Consider the following 22,544-nt stretch of genomic DNA (forward strand, 5'->3'; position numbering starts at 1 on the left):
TATGCAACATAAGCTGCAAGCCACCTTCTGTTCCACCTCTAAGGCAGGGAAAGCACTATCTCGTAAAATTAAAGCCCGTAGAATTAAATCCAGAATACCATTTCTTTATGACACTACTTCAAATACCAAAATCTTTAATCCTCAGCACATTGCAGATGCCTTTAGCTCCTATTACAGTTCACTATACAATATCAAATTGGATGATTCCATACACCAACCCTCTCTGATCAAGATGAACAATTTTCTTGAAGAAAAAAAAAATCAAACTTCCTTCCTTATTGGAAACGCAACTTAATTCTCTAAATGCCCCATTCACCCACCAAGAAATTATCTCCACAATTCGATCTCTCCCTATTAGCAAATCTCCAGGGCCTGATGGTCTGACAGCTGAATACTACAAACAATTCCTCTCTTTTCTAACAACTCATCTATGCTCCATTTACAACTTCTCCGCTTCCTCTTCATCTTGCCCCTCTGAAATGCTTCAAGCCCTCCTAATTACACTACCGAAACCAGGCAAGGAACTTACATCCCCGCAAAATTTCAGACCAATCTCTTTACTGAACCTTGATTTGAAAATTTATGCTAAACTAATAGCGACTAGATTGAATAATATTTTTCCTCATCTAATACATCTTGACCAATCCGGTTTCACCAAATTTCGTCAAACCTCGGAATGCAACCAGATGATTGATAGATCTTATACACCACACCGAGGTCTCTCGAACGCCTTCTCTGCTTCTATCCCTGGATGCAGAGAAGGCGTTTGATAGGGTCCATTGGAATCATCTTCATCAGGTACTACTCAAATTTGGATTTCATGGCCCTATCCTAAGCGCAATTTTATCCCTCTATACTACCCCTTCGGCTCAGGTTTATTCCTCGAACATGTTATCAGGTCTCCTTCACATAACCAACGGAACAAGGCAAGGGTGCCCATTATCGCCGTTAATTTTTAATCTTCTTATGGAACCCCTAGCGCAGCATATACGCTCTAACCCAAACATAAAAGGCTTTTCTATTGGTCATCGCACCCACAAACTAAGTTTGTTTGCCGATGACGTTATCCTTTTCATTTTCGATATAGCTTCCTCTTTGACCGAGTTATATCGTACTCTAAACTGGTTCAGCAAAGTGTCGTATTATAAAGTTAATGAGAACAAATCCGTAATATTGGATCTAGGTCTAGATGGTATCACCAGGAATATATTGCAGAATCAATTCCCCTTTACTTGAGACGACTCTGGCATATCTTACTTAGGAATACAACTAACCAAATCAGTTAAAGGACTGTTTTTGGCCAACTACATTCCATTTCTCTCAAAAATACAACAAGAATTGCAATCCTTACAACAACATGAGCTTTCCTGGGCTGGCAGGCTTGCTGTCTTTAAAATGTCTATTCTTCCCCAGCTGCTTTATTTATTTAGAACCCTCCCCATTCCTATCCCACGTTCCTACTTCAAATCCTTACAAACTTTGTTAAACAAATACATTTGGCAGGGAAAGAAACCCCGCTACACTCATGCAACACTTACAAAACATAGATCAATAGGAGGCTCTGGATATATTAACTTTAGTGATTACGATACATCATCGATACTTTCACAACTGAGAGAATGGTTTATTACCTCATCTACTGCAACATTGTGGAGTCAAATAGAATCTACCTACATTCAAGGACAGAATCTAAGTGCATGGCTCCTTGGAATATCCCTAGGGATTCCGATCTCACCCACTCTCCCCCCGCCTATTTTAGCGACAATTCTCATCTGTGCTCCTTGTCCTTCCATACATGCAGTGATGCCTAATCTTCCTTTGCACATTTTAATACATCTTACCCCATAGATATTCCCATAAGTCACTTGTCCACATGCGGCATAGCATACAGTCAGGATTTTTTAACGATTCCTCCCTTAAATCATTCACGTCTCTTCAACAGGAATTCCACCTACCTCCCAAATTACTTTTCACCTACCTTAGGATATCCCATTGCCTATCTAAACAATCCTACCCCTTTTACAAACTTCCTAAAAATGCTTGTAACTATATCTCTCGCTCCACTACTAAAACCAAAAGGTATTTCACTTTTCTACAATATCTTAAACCAAAAGAAAGCATTTACTAAGGTTAAACCACTTCTCCAATGGGAGGATGATCTTGCCTACATTTATACTGAGCAACAATGGCTTCACACATTTCAGTCAATTTACTGAGCCACTTGCTGCTCGACACTATGGGAATTAACACAAAAAATATCCCTTAGATGGTATCTCACTCCCGTTAAAATGGCGTTTTAATAACCACGTATCCCCTTTATGCTGGAGGGACAGCGGGGACCCTGGGAGCTTTATTCACATCTTTTGGTGTTGTCCATTCCTAAACAACTTCTGGTCTACAATTTTTCAAATTATATATGCTATTTCATGGTCCTCTGTTCCCCTAAATCCTGATTTAGCGTTACTGAATTTAAATATTGACAGTAATAACCCTCATGCCAAACACTCTGTCACCCACATTCTTTTGGCAGCTAGATTGAATATCACTAGGTCTTGAAAAACCTCTCATCTGCCCACTGCGTTTGATGCTATTGCATTAGTTCACAGGCACTGTTCTTATGAACTTGTGATGGCCTCTAGCAAAAGTAAATATAGAAAAGTACTTGCCCTATGGCAACCTTGGCTCAGATGGTACCAAACAAACCCACCTGTGTGAACACCTCACTTTGGTAGAAAGTTCTTTAGCTGATCTCTCTAAGCTTTGACATTTTAAATGTAAACTTTACTATGTCACTGGTCTTTTTGTGATTTTTTTTTTTTCTCTGTTTTACCTGTTTTTATTTCTCTAATTTTAGCAATGACTGCAGAATGTTTATCTACTGCATACGGGTATATCTTATATTTTTATGTAAAAATTTCCAATAAAATTATTGAAATATAATGGGACTGTTCGCATTTGCAACAAGAATTATGCCAGTTGGCAGGATATGTTCTCGACATCTTTCATTAGCTATGTCAGGTCTTAAGTCACCAATTTCTCATGCCAGATTAACTAAGAGGACCTGCTAGCATGGCTAAATGTTTTTCAGATTTGGAATTGTTCACAGATGCAGCAGGGTCATGCGGATTTGCTGCCGTTTGGAAAACGCATTTGTACTGTGGAGAATGGCCTGCTAAATGGATTTAAATTAAAGTGAATAAAAACGTAGTATTATCAGAATTATTCCCTTTAGTAGTAGCATTAGAAATTTGGGGAGAGCACTTTGCTAATAAGAGGATTTTAATACACTCAGATAATAAAGGCGTCATTTATTCAGTTAATTGCTTATCATCCAAATCAATTTTTGTTATAAAATTGCTGAGGCACTTAGTATTTTTATGTTTACGTTGAAATATTTGGCTAAAAGCTAGACATATACCAGGGAAGGAGAATCAAACTGCTGATGTTTTCTCTCAATTTCAGATATCAAGATTTTGGCAATTGCTGCCCAGTGCGGACAAGGAAGGTTTTGCGTGTCCAGAACTTCTATGGGACCTAATTTAGAAGTCTTGACAAAATCTTTAAAAAAATCAGTAGCACAGAGTGCATGGGTTGATTATTCAGTCACCTGGGATAAATGGATAAAAACGATTCTGGATTTCAGTTTGATTCTCCTTCTGAGGCAGCAATTTTGAGCTTTCTAGGTTCCTTAACCTCCCTAGCGGTCTGATGTCAGCATTTCTGTGCTCAAAGCGGTACATTTTTTTGCATGGAAATATGTATTTTTTTTTTATTGTAGGCCTGTAATTTTTAGGAATAACTCACTGAAATCTGTCCGAACAAAAGTCTAGTAAACATCCCGGGTATGTTAAAATTTGAAACACGAAATCATAAATTATAATTTAATAATTAATCATAAAAAATTAATATAATAAATTTAATTCAATAATATATGTAGCAGGCTCCTTGTACAAGAGGATTCAGAAGGAATCACATGTTCAGCAGTCAGTCCTTCCTCTCTCTCCCCTATTTGTAAAACCTGGGCATTCTGCCAAGTTCATGACTCATCCACTACACAGCAAAGAACGCTGGGAAAGGGAAGGAAGCAGGAAGTGAAGGGGAGAACATAGACACACGAGGCTGGAGAAAAGACAGGGACACGTGGAGCCCGTCCAAGGAGAGGAGGAGGCACTACAGCACTCAGCGTGGATAGAGGGACCCTGCTGTGTGTTCAGAGTCTGGTGAGCTGTCCCACTGGAGAGAGTAAGACACACCATTTACACTTTGCATATAGACTGGGACATCCGCACCCCACTGCTGGGATCTCACCCATCCGGGGCCCTGTGCAAGCCACAGATCCCTCTGCCTGCTTTGCCCCTCACCACCAGTGTAATTGAGACTGTCTGCCCCGGGGACTGACACATACTGGGAGATTGCATCCTACGACTGCCCCTGGTCTTGGGGTGCTTTGTGTTGTGTTTAGACACTGAGGTTGGACCCTCTCAGCGCAGAAACCTAGTGAAATCGGATGTAACCCACACCAGCTGAAACTCCAAAGAAGCCTTCAGCTGCTATTTACTTCATTGTAAGGACTAAACGTGCACCAACTAGAGCTCCACCGTTACAAGGACTAGAGTGGGGGAATCTGGCTTAGTAGCCTTATTAGAGGTACCTCTTTATTGCATTCTGTTCTGACTCTGAGGTGATTTTTGGCTAACGCCCCTCAGAAGCAGAATCATACACCGGTGTGGGTAATACATTTCATTGATAGAGTATAAGTAAGTTTATTTGTTTGATATCAGTTGTAGTCTGCTTAAAGTGCAACTCTGCCATCCGGAGACTCTTTGCTGTGAAGCCCTCTAGTGGCAGACCAAATTTACTGCATTGCATAAAAGAAGAAAAGTAAGTTTTGAAGTTGAAAGGGGAACCCCACCCCTCTACACTGCATTTCATTCTCCATAAAATTGTTCTTGTTTCATTTAACCCTGTGTCAGCAAATTTCTTGGCGGGGTATTTGCTATTCATTACCAGTTGTGCCAGAGGGATTGGGTTTGCTTAGGGTTGGATCTATTGAGCGCAGGACCCATAATATATTCCAGCTTGTCCCAAGGGGCAGTGCTACACGTGGGGGCTCGTCCGGGATTCTTGCTGCTCAATTACCCAACAACCACTCAAGCAGTGCCCTATACCAACTCCTAAGATGGACGTCGCAGCCGCGACCAAGTGGTGTAGCAGGGAAAATGCTTGCCCAGAACGGAGTGTAGTGGTCGAGTTCCCCAGAGAAATGGGGACCGAAGAACAGATTACCAAGATAGTGAATGCAATACCCACAGAGGGAAAGAAAACGTGGGTGATAGATGTGATACCCGCCTCAGACACCACCCTGGCATATGCCCTGCTAGAGTGGAAGAAGGGGATCCCTGACAGTTTCCAAGGAGCCAATATCCAAATAGAGGATGGGACAAGGCTCCAGTTACTTCAGTTGAACACCCCCGGGCCTAGTTGTGCAAAACCTGAGAGGGAAGAACCCCTGCCCCAGACACCTCTAGCCACCATAGGCCCGGAATTCCTTACTGCATTGGGGGACTTCATGTTAAAATGCCGCAAAGACCCCTCTCCATACACAGGGATGTATCGGAAGCTCCGCTTCTTCTCGGGTAGGCAACCAATACCTACCGGGGAGGATGGCTTTGAAGAGTGGCTAGACCAAGCCATGCAAGCACTAAGTGAATGGGACATTCCTGAGGCCCACAAGAAACAGAGGATTACGGAGAGCCTAAGGGGCCCTGCATTGGAGGCCATTCGCAACCTAAAACATAGCAAACAGGATTTCACTGCTTAGGGCTATCTAGATATTTTACAAGATGTATTTGGGCGTACTGAAAAGGCTTCAGACCTCATCTATCAGCTGGAGCATACCTACCAAAATGAAGGGGAGAAACTCTCCAGTTACATGGGACGTCTAGACAAGATAATATACCAAATTCTGCTAAAAAGGGGAATAGGCCCTGAAAGAGTAGATGAGGTTCGGGCGCAACAAGTCCTACGGGGAGCCAGGCCCCTAGACCCCATTGCCATTCTATTACGAACTCGGCGAGATGGTGGCCTCCTGAACTATCCAGACTTGATCCGGACTGTGAGAGAGGAGGAAGCCATGTTGGATGACAAAGAGAGACAGTCAGGCTCTGTTGTAGGGGTCCGGGTAGTCAATGTGGGAGGTGACACCCCTGAAGTTGAACTCCTTAAGACTCAGGTGTCCCAACTAATAGAGATGGTGACCTTACTAATGGCAGGACCGTCGGGTTTAGCGAGAGAGACGAGAGAAGTTTCTGAAAACCTGTCAGGAGTTGCCCCAACGCAAGCAACTAGTCCCACCATTCAAATGACCTGCTTTAATTGTGGAAGGACCGGACATGTCAGGAGAGTCTGTCCAAGCCCCAGGAAGCCTGAAGCTAAGCGCCAAAAACCGGCGGAAAACTTCAGAGGGCCCTGGTAAAGGAGCAACCCAGGGACCCCACCACCACAGCTAGCTCCACTCAACCAAGTAAAAGGGGGGTGAGGAGAAAATCTGGCCCTATCCAGAAGGACCCCACCATCCCTTACAAACAGCCTAGGGAAAATGCCACTTTACCTCAGGGAGTCAGTGCACACCTCAAACCTGAGAGTCAACCACGGCTTAGGCCGAGCCAAAACTCCCCCAGGAGGAGAGTAAGGATAAGAACTGCAGAACAGAAGAAGACGACTACCTGTTCACCACTCCCTGAGAATTTAGTGGGACCCTCCCCTGTCGTCCCGATTCAGGTAGAAGGGATTTATACCAGGGCTCTTCTGGACACCGGAGCCTAAGTAACCCTTCTGTACCGAGACTTCTATGACAAGCATCTGCAGCATTTGCCCTTGCAGAAGCTGGAAGATCTGGAAATATGGGGCATAGGAACCCAGAAGTTTCCCTATGATGGTTACCTATCGGTCAGACTAACTTTTGATCCTTCCATGACAGGGAAGGCTGAGACTTTCGAAGCCTTAGCCGTCATCTGTCCCTGGCCACCTGGGGCCAATGGGAGTCCCCTAATCATAGGGACCAACACCAATCTTGTCAGAAGGCTGCTGGCGCCATTGGTCGAAGAGCCCAATGATCAACCCACTTCTGTACATCCCATGCTGAGGCAAGCATATCAGCACCTGGTACAAGAGAGGAGAGCCCCAGCGGAAAGAATAGGGAAGATATGGCGCCTGGATCAACATGACAAGGTGCTACAACCCGGAGAGGTGGCGTGTTTACAGGCATCAGTCAAATTGACCTGGAAGCAGCCAGGCCCCTTCATTGTCCTTGAGGCTGGTGGCTGTGCAGAGAACACAGGAGTGGAGATCCTCCCGGAGGTAGTGTCAACAAAAGCGCTACGGAGGAGCCACGGAAAGGTTTCGGTCAGTGTTCATAATCCAACTGCTGCCCCAGTGAAAATCCCAGCTCGGGTGCTGTTAGGACATGTGGATCCTGCAACCCCAATCTTGCGCACTGAGCTAGGGGACGGAAGAGAGAAAGAAATCCCTGTCGATGCGTTTTACCCAAGGAACACCCCCCTTTCCCCGGAATGGAGAGAGAGATCAACCCCTAAGGTGGCGGGCTGCATTCTCCAGAAGTGAGTTCGATGTGGGGTGTGCAGAGAGTGCCCATCATCGGATCCGGCTTCGAGAAGACTCCCCATTCAGGGAAAGGGTTCGACGAGTTCCATTGGGAGATTTGGAAAACCTGCATGAGCAATTGGCAGAGTTGAAGAGGACAGGCATCATCAGAGAGTCCCGAAGCCCATACGCCTCTCCGATAGTGGTGGTCCGGAAGAACGGATCTTTAAGATTGTGCATCGACTACCGGACGCTAAACCGAAGAACTGTTCCTGATCAGTATACCACCCCCAGGATAGAGGATGCTTTGCAAAGCCTATCAGGGGCAAAGTGGTTCAGTGTGCTGGACCTGAAGAATGGGTATTACCAGATCCCCATGCACCCGGAAGACCGAGAAAAGACCGCGTTCATAACCCCAATAGGGTTCTTTGAATTTGACCGGATGCCTCAAGGTTTGTGCAACTCTCCAGCCACCTTTCAAAGGTTGATGGAGAAGACGGTGGGTGACATGAATTTAATTTAAGTACTGGTATACTTGGACGACATCATTGTGTTCGGGAAGACCCTGGAGGAACATGAGGAGAGATTGGAGAAGGTGCTCAAGAGACTTCATGATGAGGGACTGAAGTTGTCTTTGGAGAAGTGCCAGTTTTACCAACCCTCGGTCAATTACCTGGGTCATATCGTATCTGCCGATGGAGTGGCCACTGACCCCAAGAAGCTGGAAGCTGTCACCTCATGGCCGAGGCCCCCAAATGTCACAGAGCTCAGATCTTTCCTGGGGTTTTGCTCCTATTATCGCAGATTCGTCCAGGGCTTTGCTCGGATAGCCCGCCCACTCAATGAACTGCTCAGAAACAAAGAAGACAATGATGATGCAGATCTTTCTAGACCTGCGAAGCCAGCAGTGGGACCCAGGAGGCCTAGGGAATCTATTCAAGGACAATGGACAACCCAGTGTGAAGAGGCCTTTGAACGGCTGAAAAAGAGTCTAACCACCGCCCCAATCCTGGCCTATGCAGACCCAGCCAAGCCGTACGAATTGCATGTGGATGCAAGTAGAGATGGGTTAGGGGGAGTCCTCTATCAAGAACAGAATGGATGCTTGCGACCTGTCGCCTATGTGAGCCGGGGTTTGGCGTCCGCTGAGAAGAACTACCCCACCCACAAGCTTGAATTCTTGGCCTTGAAGTGGGCAGTAGTGGACAAACTTCGAGATTACCTATATGGAGCAGAATTCGTGATAAAAACAGATAATAACTCCCTCACATACATTCTCACTACAGCTAAGCTGGATGCTACTGGCCACAGGTGGTTAGCTGCCTTATCGGAGTTCACTTTCAGCCTCAGTTATCGGCCAGGGATTGGGAATAGGGATGCAGATGCCTTATCCCGAAGACCTCACTGTTCCAAGGATTCCCCAGAAGAGTGGACTCGGGTGCCCTCTGAAGGGGTACGAGCCTTATGCCAAGGAGTGGAACACCGAACAAGAGGTGGGTCCAGGGCAGAAGACATTGGGATTTCGGCATCTGGCGTTCCCAGGTGTTATTGCAATGTCACCCAGGTTGGGGGTGAAGGCCTGCCCAAGCTTTCCAGGAAGGATCTGCGAAGAGATCAGTTGGAAGACCCCCTCTGTGGCCTAGTATTGAAAGCTTTAGAAAGCAAAAGCCCTGATTTGCTTCTTACATCGTCAAGGGAGGCCCGGCGGCTACATCGTGAGTGGGATCGGCTACAGTTACGCCACGGAGTGGTCTACCGAAGGGGCCCCTCTGATGATCCTGAAGAGAAATGTCAGCTATTTTTGCCCGCAAAACACAGAAAAACGGTGCTGGCCGCTCTCCATGATGACCATGGCCATCTGGGACCAGAAAGAACCTTTTGTTTGGTAAGAGACCGCTTCTACTGGCCCTGCATGCGGACAGAAGTTGAAAGTTACTGTCACTCCTGCATCCGATGTATTCAGAGGAAGACTCTGCCTCAACGAGCTGCCCCAATGGGCCACCTTCAAAGTCAGGGACCCATGGAGTTGGTGTGCATTGACTTCCTGTGTCTGGAGTCGGATCAGAGTGGACAGGGAAATATCCTGGTAGTGACTGACCATTTTACCAGGTATGCCCAGGCTTTTCCTGCTAGAGATCAGTTAGCATCAACTGTGGCAAAGATTTTAGTAGAAAGGTTCTTTGTGCATTACGGAATACCACAACGTATCCACTCAGACCAAGGGAGAGATTTCGAGAGCAATCTCATCAAGAGACTCTTGAGTCTACTAGGCATCCAAAAGTCGAGGACTACTCCATACCATCCTCAGGGAGATCCTCAGCCAGAGAGATTCAATCGTACCCTCCAGAATATGCTCGGGACTTTGACTTCAGTGCAAAAGCAACACTGGAGTAAGCATGTAGCAGCCATCGTACATGCCTACAATAGCACTGCCAACGACGCTACAGGATACTCTCCTTACCGGCTGATGTTCGGCCGGGAAGCCCAACTGCCAGTAGACTTGGCTTTTGGAACCTCTGTAGACCATACCTCTGCAGCTTCCCATAGAGGATATTTGGACCGCCTAAGGAAAAGCCTGAAGATTGCTTATGAGAAGGCTCAAGCCACCTCAGACGCCAGGGGACAGAGAAACAAAGAGAACTTTGATCTCAGAGTGTGAGTACAGGACTTACAATCTGGAGACAGAGTCTTACTGAGAAATCTGGGTATCCCTGGAAAACACAAGTTGGCGGATAGGTGGCGATCAGAGCCCTATGTCATCTGCAAACAATTGCCTGGATTGCCAGTTTACCAGATTCGACCGGAAAAGGGTGTTGGCCCACTCAAAACCTGGCACCGCAACCACCTTTTGCCTTTGTCAGATGCAGTCCGTCTACCATCACAATCTGATCCACAGTCTACCCCCTCAACTTCTCAGAGGACTAGACCTGTGACCAGGTCTCAACCCACACCACCTCCTGCAGATGAAGAGGACAGTGAGAGTGAGGAGGTAGGGACAGATTTGCTGTGGCCATCTGACATTTCCGAACCCACCATTCCTTCTTCCACTGGAGTGACTGACGTGGTTCCTCTTAGGCCAGAGGCTCCTGAATTTGTGCCTCAGGCCCAACCTGCAGAAGACTTGCAAGAACCTGAAGACTGGTGGTCCATTGTTGATGAGGGAGAAGATGTGGAGGAAGCTGAACTGGGAGAGACAGAGAGCGTCGAGCAAGAAGCAAGGGTTGATGAGTCAGTAGTGTCAGAACCAACATCGGAAGTAACGCCAGAACCATTGCTAAAGCCCAGAGAACAGAGAGAGCGTAGAGTTATTCAACCCCCAAAGAGACTGACATATGATGTGTTGGGTGAAAACTCTGAGGAAGTAGTACATGCTTCTCAAAGGAATCTCGTGACGCCTGGTTCTCCTACAGCAGTTTCGGTAGAGAACAGCCCCAACTCACCCCCCTGGCACATCTGGTTGGGCCATTCCCATTAGTGTGGCCTATGGGCAGGACAACCCTCACTCTGCTACATGGTAGGAGGTTCCTCTGCCAGATTCTTATGCAAGTGTGAATAATTTAATTTCCTGTGTGTACTAACTTTTTCTCCGCGTGTATATAAAAAGCATGTAACAGGTTGCTTTTACTGCTGTCTTTGGAGGACCAAAGCTTCTCTGGTGGGGGGAGTGTGTAGCAGGCTCCTTGTACAAGAGGATTCAGAAGGAATCACATGTTCAGCAGTCAGTCCTTCCTCTCTCTCCCCTATTTGTAAAACCTGGGCATTCTGCCAAGTTCATGACTCATCCACTACACAGCAAAGAACGCTGGGAAAGGGAGGGAAGCAGGAAGTGAAGGGGAGAACAGAGAGACACAAGGCTGGAGAAAAGACAGGGACACGTGGAGCCTGTCCAAGAGAGGAGGAGGCACTACAGCACTCAGCGCGGATAGAGGGACCCTGCTGTGTGTTCAGAGTCTGGTGAGCTGTCCCACTGGAGAGAGTAAGACACACCATTTACACTTTGCATATAGACTGGGACATCCGCACCCCACTGCTGGGATCTCACCCATCCGGGGCCCTGTGCAAGCCACAGATCCCTCTGCCTGCTTTGCCCCTCACCACCAGTGTAATTGAGACTGTCTGCCCCGGGGACTGACACATACTGGGAGATTGCATCCTGCGACTGCCCCTGGTCTTGGGGTGCTTTGTGTTGTGTTTAGACACTGAGGTTGGACCCTCTCAGCCCAGAAACCTAGTGAAATCGGATGTAACCCACACCAGCTGAAACTCCAAAGAAGCCTTCAGCTGCTATTTACTTCATTATAAGGACTAAACGTGCACCAACTAGAGCTCCACCGTTACAAGGACTAGAGTGGGGAAATCTGGCTTAGTAGCCTTATTAGAGGTATCTCTTTATTGCATTCTGTTCTGACTCTGAGGTGATTTTTGGCTAACGCCCCTCAGAAGCAGAATCATTCACCGGTGTGGGTAATACATTTAATTGATAGAGTATAAGTAAGTTTATTTGTTTGATATCAGTTGTATTCTGCTTAAAGTGCAACTCTGCCATCCGGAGACTCTTGGCTGTGAAGCCCTCTAGTGGCAGACCAAATTTACTGCATTGCATAAAAGAAGAAAAGTTTTGAAGTTGAAAGGGGAACCCCACCCCTCTACACTGCATTTCATTCTCCATAAAATTGTTCTTGTTTCATTTAACCCTGTGTCAGCAAATTTCTTGGCGGGGTATTTGCTATTCATTACCAGTTGTGCCAGAGGGATTGGGTTTGCTTAGGGTTGGATCTATTGAGCGCAGGACCCATAATATATTCCAGCTTGTCCCAAGGGGCAGTGCTACATATAATCAAACCAAAAGCACTGAAATTTGAAATCTAGCGCCAAGTTCGCACATCACTGAGCAAAGTCACAAAATCATTTTCAGTGTCTGATGACGAATTTCCCCATGAATCATTATCACTCAATTCTGCAAGTGGTTCTAATTTACTATCGCTGATCTCTAGCTGGTCTAAAACCGCTTTTGACCTAAAGGGACGCTTTTTGGACGCCATGGACATGTCTCAGTTTCCAGGCAGAAAGAATAAAAATACAGGCAGGGCACAGGACAAAGCACTAGGGACAAAATGTATGTGAAATGCTTTGATACAGTAATGTTTTACTATGTGACTTTAGTGTATTTAGTGAATGTCACTTTTTCACATTTTTAAATTTCCTGCCATTCCGTCCCTGTACGTCCTGACATCGCAGGAAACGGAACCCAGAAGACGGATGCTGGCATCAGCCAGAGGACATTGCCGGGGACATCGCGGGAGCGAAGGACAAGGTAAGTGAAGAAGAGATCCCAGAGCAGTGCTGCAGGGTATTCCCGAGTGTAGCTCGGAGTTACCGCTTGTGGTGATGAAACTTTACCCCAAGCTACACTCAGGAATACCTCCAGAGAGGTTAATGCACTTGAACTTTTCTTATAGCCATATAGTAAAAATATTGTCAGGAGTGTCATTTTTCTTTAAACTCCGAAATTTAGCCCTGTGCAATTCATTCTTTGCAGTACAGCAGACCCTTAAAGGATACAAAAAGTCACATAATTTCCCAAATACTAGAAGGCCAATTACAATTGATTTGTTAAAAAATATTTGTAAAGCCACCTCATTTGTTTGTTTTTCCGAATTTGAAAGTGTATTATTTAATACGTCATTTATATTAGCATTCTTTGGTGCCATGCAAATTTTAGAATTATTACCTCACAATAAAAAGTCAACTGCTGGTTTAATGTATCATAATGTAGTTCTTTGGAGTCGGGGATACATTTATTTATTCCCCATTTGAAAATAGACCAGTTTAAAAAAGATACATGGATATCACTTTACTCATGTGGGGATGCTGAAATTTGCCTTTTAGTTATGATAAAAAAATATTTATCTATTAGACCGACCTGTAATGGTTTTTTATCATTCATTAGGATTGTTCCCATCCTACGAGATATCAATTTGATTTTGTTTTTAAAGCCTGCATAAACAAGTTAGGGCTTCAACAATGTAGATTCACGTCACATTCATTTAGAATAGGAGCAGCAACTGAAGCCGCAAGATTGGGTTTGGACAAAACTATTATAAAAAGACTAGGCAGGTGGGAGTCTCAGCGTTAATAAGATTTATGTTAAACCTAATCTTTCTGTTTAATTTTAGGTGATAGAAGATATATCCTGGGACACTCTAAAAGAGCTGAACAACGATGTTACCCTGCTAATTTGTCCTTGGATCCAAAAAAATTTAAAGGTTTATGGAAAGGAATACGAGGTCTTTGTTGGTTTAATATTTTCTTTCATCTTTCCAGGTTATTTGAAGTGTGGCCTGCTCCAGATATTTTAATCGTTCATCTCGGGGGAAATGATGTTGGTAATATAAATACCCTGGATCTAATGTTTATGATGAAGCGTAACTTGCATTGCTTCAAATTATCATTCCCGAATACCACAATTATTTTCTCTGAGAGGTGAGTCTCAAGTGGCTAATTTGTCCAAAATGAAAAAGTTTGGAAAAAATTAGATGCTGTTTGAACAAGTCTATGGAAGTTCATGCCTTTTTTTAGGTGGCTTCTCCTATAGACACTTAGATTTAGAATATGGCTTTAGGGGAATATACAGATCAGATTAGGTGCATTTAAGTGAAGTAGGTTTAGACATTTTTAATTTGGGATTGAGATGGCCGAATGTGTGGGATAGGCTGGTCTTGAAATTTCAAGCCCGGCTGGTGGGGGACTGTTATATTTATTGAGTTTGAGCCCTTTAGCCCTGACTGAGCTATTTGATTATTTGATAAGAGAAGTATAAACTTGATTATTGATTATTAATTATTTATAGTATGTGTTATTTATTTATTTAAACCAATAAAGTGCCGCGGCCAAAATGTTGCCATTAAAGAGATTGTGTGTGTGTATTTATTTAGATAGTTATATATTGGGTATCCGGGAGAGGGAGAAAAGGTGCAGCCTGCATTCCCATGCATTAAGAGGGCTCAATCATTTTGGGCCCGATAACATGGGTAGACGGCGCCCCTCCCTCTTTTAATTTAGAAAAACAAAAATGTATATACATATAAGGTTACTGTGCCTTTAAATTTTTAAGAGCGTTTGGGCGGGAAAACAAGTAGCACGTGACCTGGGAGACAATTCCAGAAGGTCACATGACTAGTGGAAAGTTCTAGAGAGTGGGGCTCATTATATAAAGGAGCTCCATCGGCAGGAGATTGCCAACTGGTCATTGTCAGTGCAACAAGCTCCCTCCCCCCTCCCCTTTTTGTAGCGAGTTACGTTATGTGATATTGTCGCCCTTCACATTTAAAGGGGGGACTGTTATATTTATTCAGCTTGAGTCCTTAACGACTGAGCTATTTGATTGTTCTTTGATAAGAGAAGTATAAATGATTATTAATTATTTATAGTATTTGTTATTTATTTAAACCAATAAAGTGCTGTGGTCAAAATTTTGCAATTAAAGATTGTGCGTGTGTATTTATTTAGATAGTTATATATTGGGTATCCGGGAGAGGGAGAAAAGGTGTGGCCTGCATTCCCATGTATTTTGGGGTGTAGCTGCAAGTATGCCTGTGCTGTGTGAGAGAAATAACTTGTTAGTATGACAACTTTGTGGGGGGGGGGCAAGGGAGGTCAAAAAATAAATCTTAATTTTCCAAAATATTGTGGGGAAAAAATTACAAGTTAAAAAACTCCCCATGCCTCTTACTAAATACTTTGGAATGTCTACTTTCCAAAAAGGCATCATTTGGGGGGTATTTGTACTATCCTGGCTTGTTAGGGCCTCAAAAAATGATAGGCCATCGGTACATCAGGTGTGATCAGGTGAATGGTACCATAGCTTGTAGACTCTATAGCTTTCACACAGACCAAATAAGCACTGATTTGTGTTATTTTTACCAAAGAAATGTAGCAGTATAAATTTTGGTCAAAATTTATAAAGAAAAATTACTTATTTGCAAAATTTTATAACAGAAACTAAGAAAAACACTTTTTTTCAAAATTTTTTTTTTTTTTTTTTTTTTTTTAATAGTGCAAAACATAAAAAACCCAGTGGTGATTAAAAGTGTGAAAGCACTGAAAGCTGAAAATTGGCCTAGGCAGGAAGAGGGTATAAGTGCCCAGTAGGCAAGTGGTTAGAGTCCCAGCCTAAGAGGTTTGTCTCCAACATTGATATTGAGGATGATGGCACTATCCAACACCACACCAATAATGATGGTTCCTCGCACAAGATTCTGCCACTGACAATATAGCAAAATGGCTAACATTTGCTTAGAACAAAGGAAAACCTCTGAGATCACTAAATCAGTCAGTCCAAAGCTTGAATTAATATTTCAACTTGCCAAAATACCAGTCAATTAGCCAAGATCAGTAAGGTTATATAGTACAAACTTGGTACTTTCCATTTGTTGTATAGCACATTCTGACACCTTTTGAGAACACACATTTGAAAATCTCAGACAGAACATCTTTAAGCAAAAAAAAAAAAAAGTTGTTTGAATTACATACCAGAAAGAAGTGTGTAACCATCAAAGACAGATTTTGAAGGGATTCTTGGTCTACAGTGTTTCACGGCCTCTGAAATTTTCCTTGAAAATGTAAAATGTACAGTTTGTAATAGCAATATTAAAATACAAATACCTACAGGTGCACACTCTCCTACCAATTACTTTTTTTCATCCAGGCAACTCTAGTCTAGCAAATACTATTTCCTAAAAATCACCTTTTTATCCAGTAATATGAGGGGCAACAATTTAATTCCCAGAATGGACTGTAAAAAAAAAAATGTATAACACCTCTGCATTCTTCAAAATATTGGATTAAATTTATAAACAACATTCTTTCTGATCTTCTGTAAAGATTCAAGGCACAAACTTTGCGGAAATCTTTCACTCACAAATATTCCATTAGAATCCGTCGCAGTTTCAGTTCTCAGATCTTCAATCTGAGCATACAAAGGTTCATGCTGTCCACATTTGCATCCGTCCTTTGTTTCTGGCTGCACACCTCTTGCATCAGTGTGGACTTCTTCCCACCCCTTCTTAAACCACCTATGCCATTCAAAAATACTTGATTTCTTCATGGAATGTTCACAAAAAGCCTATTGTAAACAGCTAAAAGTTTCACTCACACTTTTTGCCAATTTTCATGCAAAATTTGATGTTAATCTGCTGCTCCAGATTTCGGTCACTCATTTTCCGACTACAGCGCAATGCACACGTTATTTATTCTACTACTCCATAAAGGCTGAGTTACTTGGTCTGCGACTCAGGCGAGTGCAAGTTAGAACATGTCATAACACACTCGCTTGCAAATTGCTATTGGACCATAGTGCTATGCTGTGGGCATTCCAGGAATTAAAACTGTCACACCTTGTATTGTGTTCTGGGGGCCCAGTTGCCCACTCATGAAAATATAGGTCAATTATTTACAATCCCATCTACTATGGGCTCCCTGTGCTCTCTGACATAGAAAGGAATAGAGTTGGATCACCAACAACTAGCAACAGTGTCCCTGGATATAACAACATGGCAAAGCAAATCTACTAAAAATTGAGCATCAATTTTATTATGCGATGAAAAGAAGAATTGGATAAAACATGCGCTTTAATTTTTCTTGTGAAGTTGCACTCAGCCATAATAAATGGCATGATCACTTCACAATAGTTTAAAATCAATACTTTTCTTTTGCCAGACAACTTCTGCTGTACTTCAAGCCTACTCTGGATATATGAGCTACACAGCTCAGACTATAAAGCCAGTGTCCTTTTTCTGCCCACTCTCCCTTTGGCTATTCACAGAATTCTGAGAATGACCAAGGGGACAGCAGGCAGAAAAATTAAATTAATACTGCAAAATAAGACCAGCATATTATTTCATATCTGGAGTACATTGAATGTACAGCTAAGGCTACTTCACACTGCTCTGTTGAAAAAAAATGCATCAAAAACACATGCGTTTTTGCTGCAGTTCATTGCGTTTTTGCTGTGTTTGAAAAGTTTTTGCGGTGATACATTGCATTTTTGATGCGTTTGCATTGCATTTTTCCTCACTGGACAAAGCACTTCCCACAAACGCGTTGCGTTTTTTATGTGTTTTTTGAAGCACTTCCCATTCACTTCAATGGGGAGGTGTATTTTTGGGGATTTTTTGTAACTGACCAAACATTCCCAAAAAATGCAGCAAGCAAGATTTTTTACACTGCAATGGAAACGCAACGGACCAGTGTGAAGATATACATAGAACTTAACACAAAGCATTTTTCTACAGCTTTTCTTGCAATTTTTTTAATGCAAAAGTGCTTCAAAAACTGCTCAGTGTGAAAGCAGCCTTAATTTATACTATCTGGGAGAAAGAAAAAGGTTTGATTTTCAGGTATTGTAATGCAATACAGCCATTTATAACAACTAGGCATAGTCCACTTTAAAGTAGCCAAAATTACCCAAAATGATAATAAATAAATCCTTAAAAAATGATAATAAAAAACCATAGGAAATCCTTATTTACCCATAAGGATCTAGCAAGAGCACTAAAAAAAAAAATAAAGTTATTTTTTACGGTTTTTTACTTTTTGAATGATGCTGTTCTTTAATAATGGCAACTCAAAACAAAAAGACATAAAACATACCTAATATGTGCTGGAGTTGTTCCACAGCAACCCCCAACAATATTCACCAAACCATCCACTGCAAACTCCTACCAACAAGAAAAAAAATGTAGCTGGTTTCAAATCCTTCATGCATTTTATTTTTTTTAAATTGCATACTAACATAGAAAAGAAATTACAGCAAGAAAATAGGTATTGTCTAGCGGTGGATCAAGAAAACCAGTCCATCCATGGCCAGCTTTAAAGTGGAACTTTACCCATAACAATTTGATAAAATGTTCTCAATTCAATTTGAGCTGGATGGGCTAGGAAAAGTGGGATAGTCAAGCTGAAGACAACACCAACAGAGAGGGGAGGAGCCTGACCATGGCAGCTGAGGAGGGCTCGATGTAGGAGCTCTCGGACAAAGCTCCGCTATCTGACCTCCCCAGGTCCCCAAGCTCCCTTGAGATGCAGGAGCCCTGCGAGGCGAGACCTACCTCTGCTTGAGAGGTCCCTGTGGATGAGTGGCGGCCCTCTGGAGAGGTGAGCCAGGAGACGGAGGTCGGCTTGTTCGAAGCCCAGAGGTGACAGTGTGTCTGGTTGCCAGGAGACGGGGAGGTGCGGCGTGACCACATGGTCGGCCGCTGAGGACTGCTGGGAAACGAGGAAGCCGGCCGGCGTCCTGTGGAGAGAGGGAGGCGCTGATCTGCTTGCCGGTCCGCTCCTCGGAATGCTGCCTGGCTGCTGCTAAGGAGAAAGAGAGGGGGAAGGTGGGAATTTTTTTTTTTCTTCTTTCTTCCCTCTCCCTTCCGGCCTCTCTCCACTCCTTGAGATGTCCCCGCAGGAAAAGGGGGTCAATGGGCTGGATAGAGGGAGAGTCGTCTATGGGTGGAGTCTAGCCCTAAGGATTAAATCAAAGGTGGCTTTTACTCCCACAAATGATGGGTAGGCATACTAGAGGCCTAAAAAGAGGGGGAGGGGGGGGAATCGAGGGTAACTCCCTGCAGGATAGAAGGAGATATAAAAGCAAGAAAAAAGGAAGAACATGGATGGAGGAGAAGAGGGGAGATTTAGGAAAGATGGAAGAGGTACAGTTTAAAACTTACAACGTAAATGGGTTGAATTGTCCCGGGAAAAGATTTAGGCTACAACATAGAGCAGCTTCAGTGGTTTTCTTACAGGAGACACATTTTCAAATGTAAAGTTAAAATCTAGGTACCATCCGACATGGTATTATGCAGACTCACCGATTAACCACTTGCCGCTCAGCCACCGCATACAAACGGTGGCAGGGCGGCGCTCGTAGGCAAAAGCACGTTTTAAAACGGCTGCCTTCAAAACAGGTAGGGGGCGCACGCCCTACCTGTCCCGCGGGTGTCAGCAGCGGGTCTCCGCCGCCGGGTCACGGCCGGTTTTTACCGGCCGTTTTCCCGTGATGAGCGGTGATCACTGACACAGAGCAGGGCTGCATTGTTTACACACAGCCCTGCTCTGTGACAGTTCGCCGACAAGCTGAAGAGGGAGAGAAGAGTTTCTCTTCCTCGATCAGCTCCCCCCTCCCTCCCCCCGTCCAGTACACACCCCCACCCCCTAGTAAAACACTCCCCTTACACAGCAAATTCTAAAAATGTTAACCCCTTCCTCCCCAGTGACATTAGTACAGTTTCAGTGGTTTTTTTTCACTGATCACTGTATTGGTGTCACGTCACTGGGGATGTCAGTGACCCCAAATCAGTTCCCCCCCCCAGTGTCAAAATGTCCGCCGCAGTCCCGCCATAAGTCGCCGGTCGCCGTCATATGTCGCTGATTGCCGCCATAAGTCGCTGATCGGCACCATTATTAGTATAAATAAAAATTTAAAATCCCAGTATCTTTCCCGCCATTTGTAAACGCTATAACTTTCACGTAAACCAATTAATTTACACGTATTGGGGTTTTTTTTAGCAAAGACATGTCGCAGAATACATTTTGGCAGAAATTTATGACTAAATAAGATTTTTGCATTTTTTTTTACTGGACATGTTTTATAGCAAAAAGTCCAAAATATTGTTTTTTTTCCTCAAAATTATCAGCCTTTTTTTTTATAGCGCAAAAAATACCGCACAGGCGATCAAATACCACTGAAAGAAAGCTCAATTTGTGGGGAAAAAAAGGATGTAAATTCCATTTATGTACCGTATTGCATGACCGCACAATTGTCCGTTAAACTAGCACAGCGCTGTATAGCAGAAAAATGGCGTAAATTGCAGTATTTATACCATAGATTGTAGACGCTATAACTTCCACACAAAGCAATCAATATTCACTTATTGGGATTTTTTTTTACCAAAAACATGTAGCAGAATACATTTTGGCCTAAATTTATAACCAACTTTGAGTTTACTATATATTTTTTATAGCTGAAAGTAAAAAATATTGTTTTTCTTCAAAATATTTGGCCTTTTTTTGTTTATAGTGTGAAAAATAAAAAGCGCACAGGTGATCAAATTACACCGAAAGAAAGCTCTATTTGTGTGAAAAAAGGACGTAAATTTAGTTTGGGTGCAGCATTGCATGACCGCGCAATTATCAGTTGAATTAGTGCAGCACCGAGTAGCAAAAAGAGGCCTGGTCATTAAGGGGGGTAAATCCTCAGGAGCTCAAGTGGTTAAAAGAGCAAAAGGTGTAGCAATAGGGTTGGCAAAAAGCATTAGGTTTGAGTTGGAAGACAGAAAAACAGATCCAGAAGGGAGATTTTTGTTTCTAAGAGGTAAACTACAGGAAATTGAGTGTACATTGGCTAATATTTATTGTCCTAATAAAAAGCCAGAGGTGTTTTTGAAAAGGGTGCTGAGAAAGCTGATGGACTTTAAAAAAGGCCGCTTGATTCTGGCAGGAGATTTGAATTTCTGTATGGATCCACAAAAAGACGCTACTTCTCATACGCAGAGAGAGGGCTGTAGAGCCCTGAGACTATTGAAAAAAGAAATCCATGAGTGTCAACTGGTAGATGCCTGGAGAATTACACATATGCATGATAGAGACTATACCTTCTTCACAAATATGCATAAGATGTACTCAAGATTAGATTATATATTAATAGAGCATCAACTAATTGAATATGTGGTTCAGGTAGGGATAGAAGCAATGTCTTTTTCGGATCATGCCCCGGTCACTATGAAAATAGAGTGGGGAAGGAAGATGGCAGGAGGGCTGGGATGGAAGTTGAACGAGGCACTTCTCCTAGAAAAAGATACTGCTCAGAAGATCGGGGAGGAGATTGAACAATTTTTTAAGGAGAATGAGACAGGAGAGGTGTCGATAGTCACAGAGTGGGAATCTCATAAGGCATATATAAGTACTGATAGCGATTGGGGTAAAAAAGAAAAAAGAAAGAAGAGAGAAAATGAGTGGGCTTCTAAAAGAAATAAGTGAATTGGAACAGATACATAAGAATAGAATAACAAAAGAAATAAGGCAGAAGGTAATAAAAAAGAAAGAAGAACTAGAGGCTGTGATGGAAGAGGAGAGGAGGAGAGTTTATAATAAAGTATTAAGCGAGAGGTATAGATGGGGAGATAAACCTGGAAAATATCTGATGAGAGCCTTGAGGAAAACGAAAAATAAGAACTATATAGAAAAAATAAAAAAACTCCAAGGGTGAACTGGTACACTCAACTAAAGAAATTGCCAAAGTATTTATGGAATACTATAGAAAATTATATAATATAAGACCCCTGGACTCGTTAAACACTGAAACTGAAAGAAACCAAAAAAGAAAGATATATCTGGAGAAGGCTGGGTTACCAAAATTAAGTGAGGAACAACTGAATTCCCTAGATGCAGAAATTTCAGAGGAAGAAATAAAAACAGCATAAAAAATACAGTGTCAGGGAAAAGTCCAGGACCAGATGGTTACACGGTGAGATACTATAAAAAATATAGCGAAATATTAATATCAAAGCTCAAAGATATATGAATGCTCTGGGAGGAGGGATGGAAGTAAGAGGAGAATCGTTACAGGCTCATGTGGTACTTATTCACAAGGAAGGAAAAGACGCTTCTCAGTGTTCGAGTTATAGACCTATCTCATTATTGAATACTGACACTAAGTTATACGCAAAGGTTCTAGCAAATAGATTGAAAGAATTAATGCCCAAATGGATACATGGGGTTCCGGGGAAAGAGGGCAAAGATAATGGGTTAAGATCACTGATGCTTATTCAAAAAAGTAGAAAGGGAAAAGATCCGGTGGTGGTACTCTCGATTGATGCCGAGAAGGCATTTGATAGAGTGGATTCATGATGGATACCGTGGAAGTTCTAGGAATTGGGGCTAGAATGAGAGAGTGG

The 22,544-nt window shown here is 43.1% G+C and overlaps 1 protein-coding gene across 1 annotated transcript in view; it reads right to left on the reverse strand.

Moving 5' to 3' along the window:
* MTR (5-methyltetrahydrofolate-homocysteine methyltransferase) overlaps nt 1-22,544 on the reverse strand; it is a 294,098-nt gene that overhangs the window by 258,720 nt on the left and 12,834 nt on the right. Inside the window, exons 2-3 of the mRNA XM_089658811.1 lie at nt 18,253-18,320; nt 16,135-16,214 (exon numbers count right to left, since the gene is read on the reverse strand). Of these exons, the coding sequence (XP_089514937.1) occupies nt 16,135-16,214; nt 18,253-18,320 (148 nt within the window). The remainder of the gene's footprint in view (nt 1-16,134; nt 16,215-18,252; nt 18,321-22,544) is intronic.

The sequence above is a fragment of the Staurois parvus genome, unplaced genomic scaffold (genome assembly GCF_062004578.1).
Source record: "Staurois parvus isolate SC_StPar_1 unplaced genomic scaffold, SC_StPar_1.0 ptg001096l, whole genome shotgun sequence".
Classification (NCBI taxonomy): Eukaryota; Metazoa; Chordata; class Amphibia; order Anura; family Ranidae; genus Staurois; species Staurois parvus.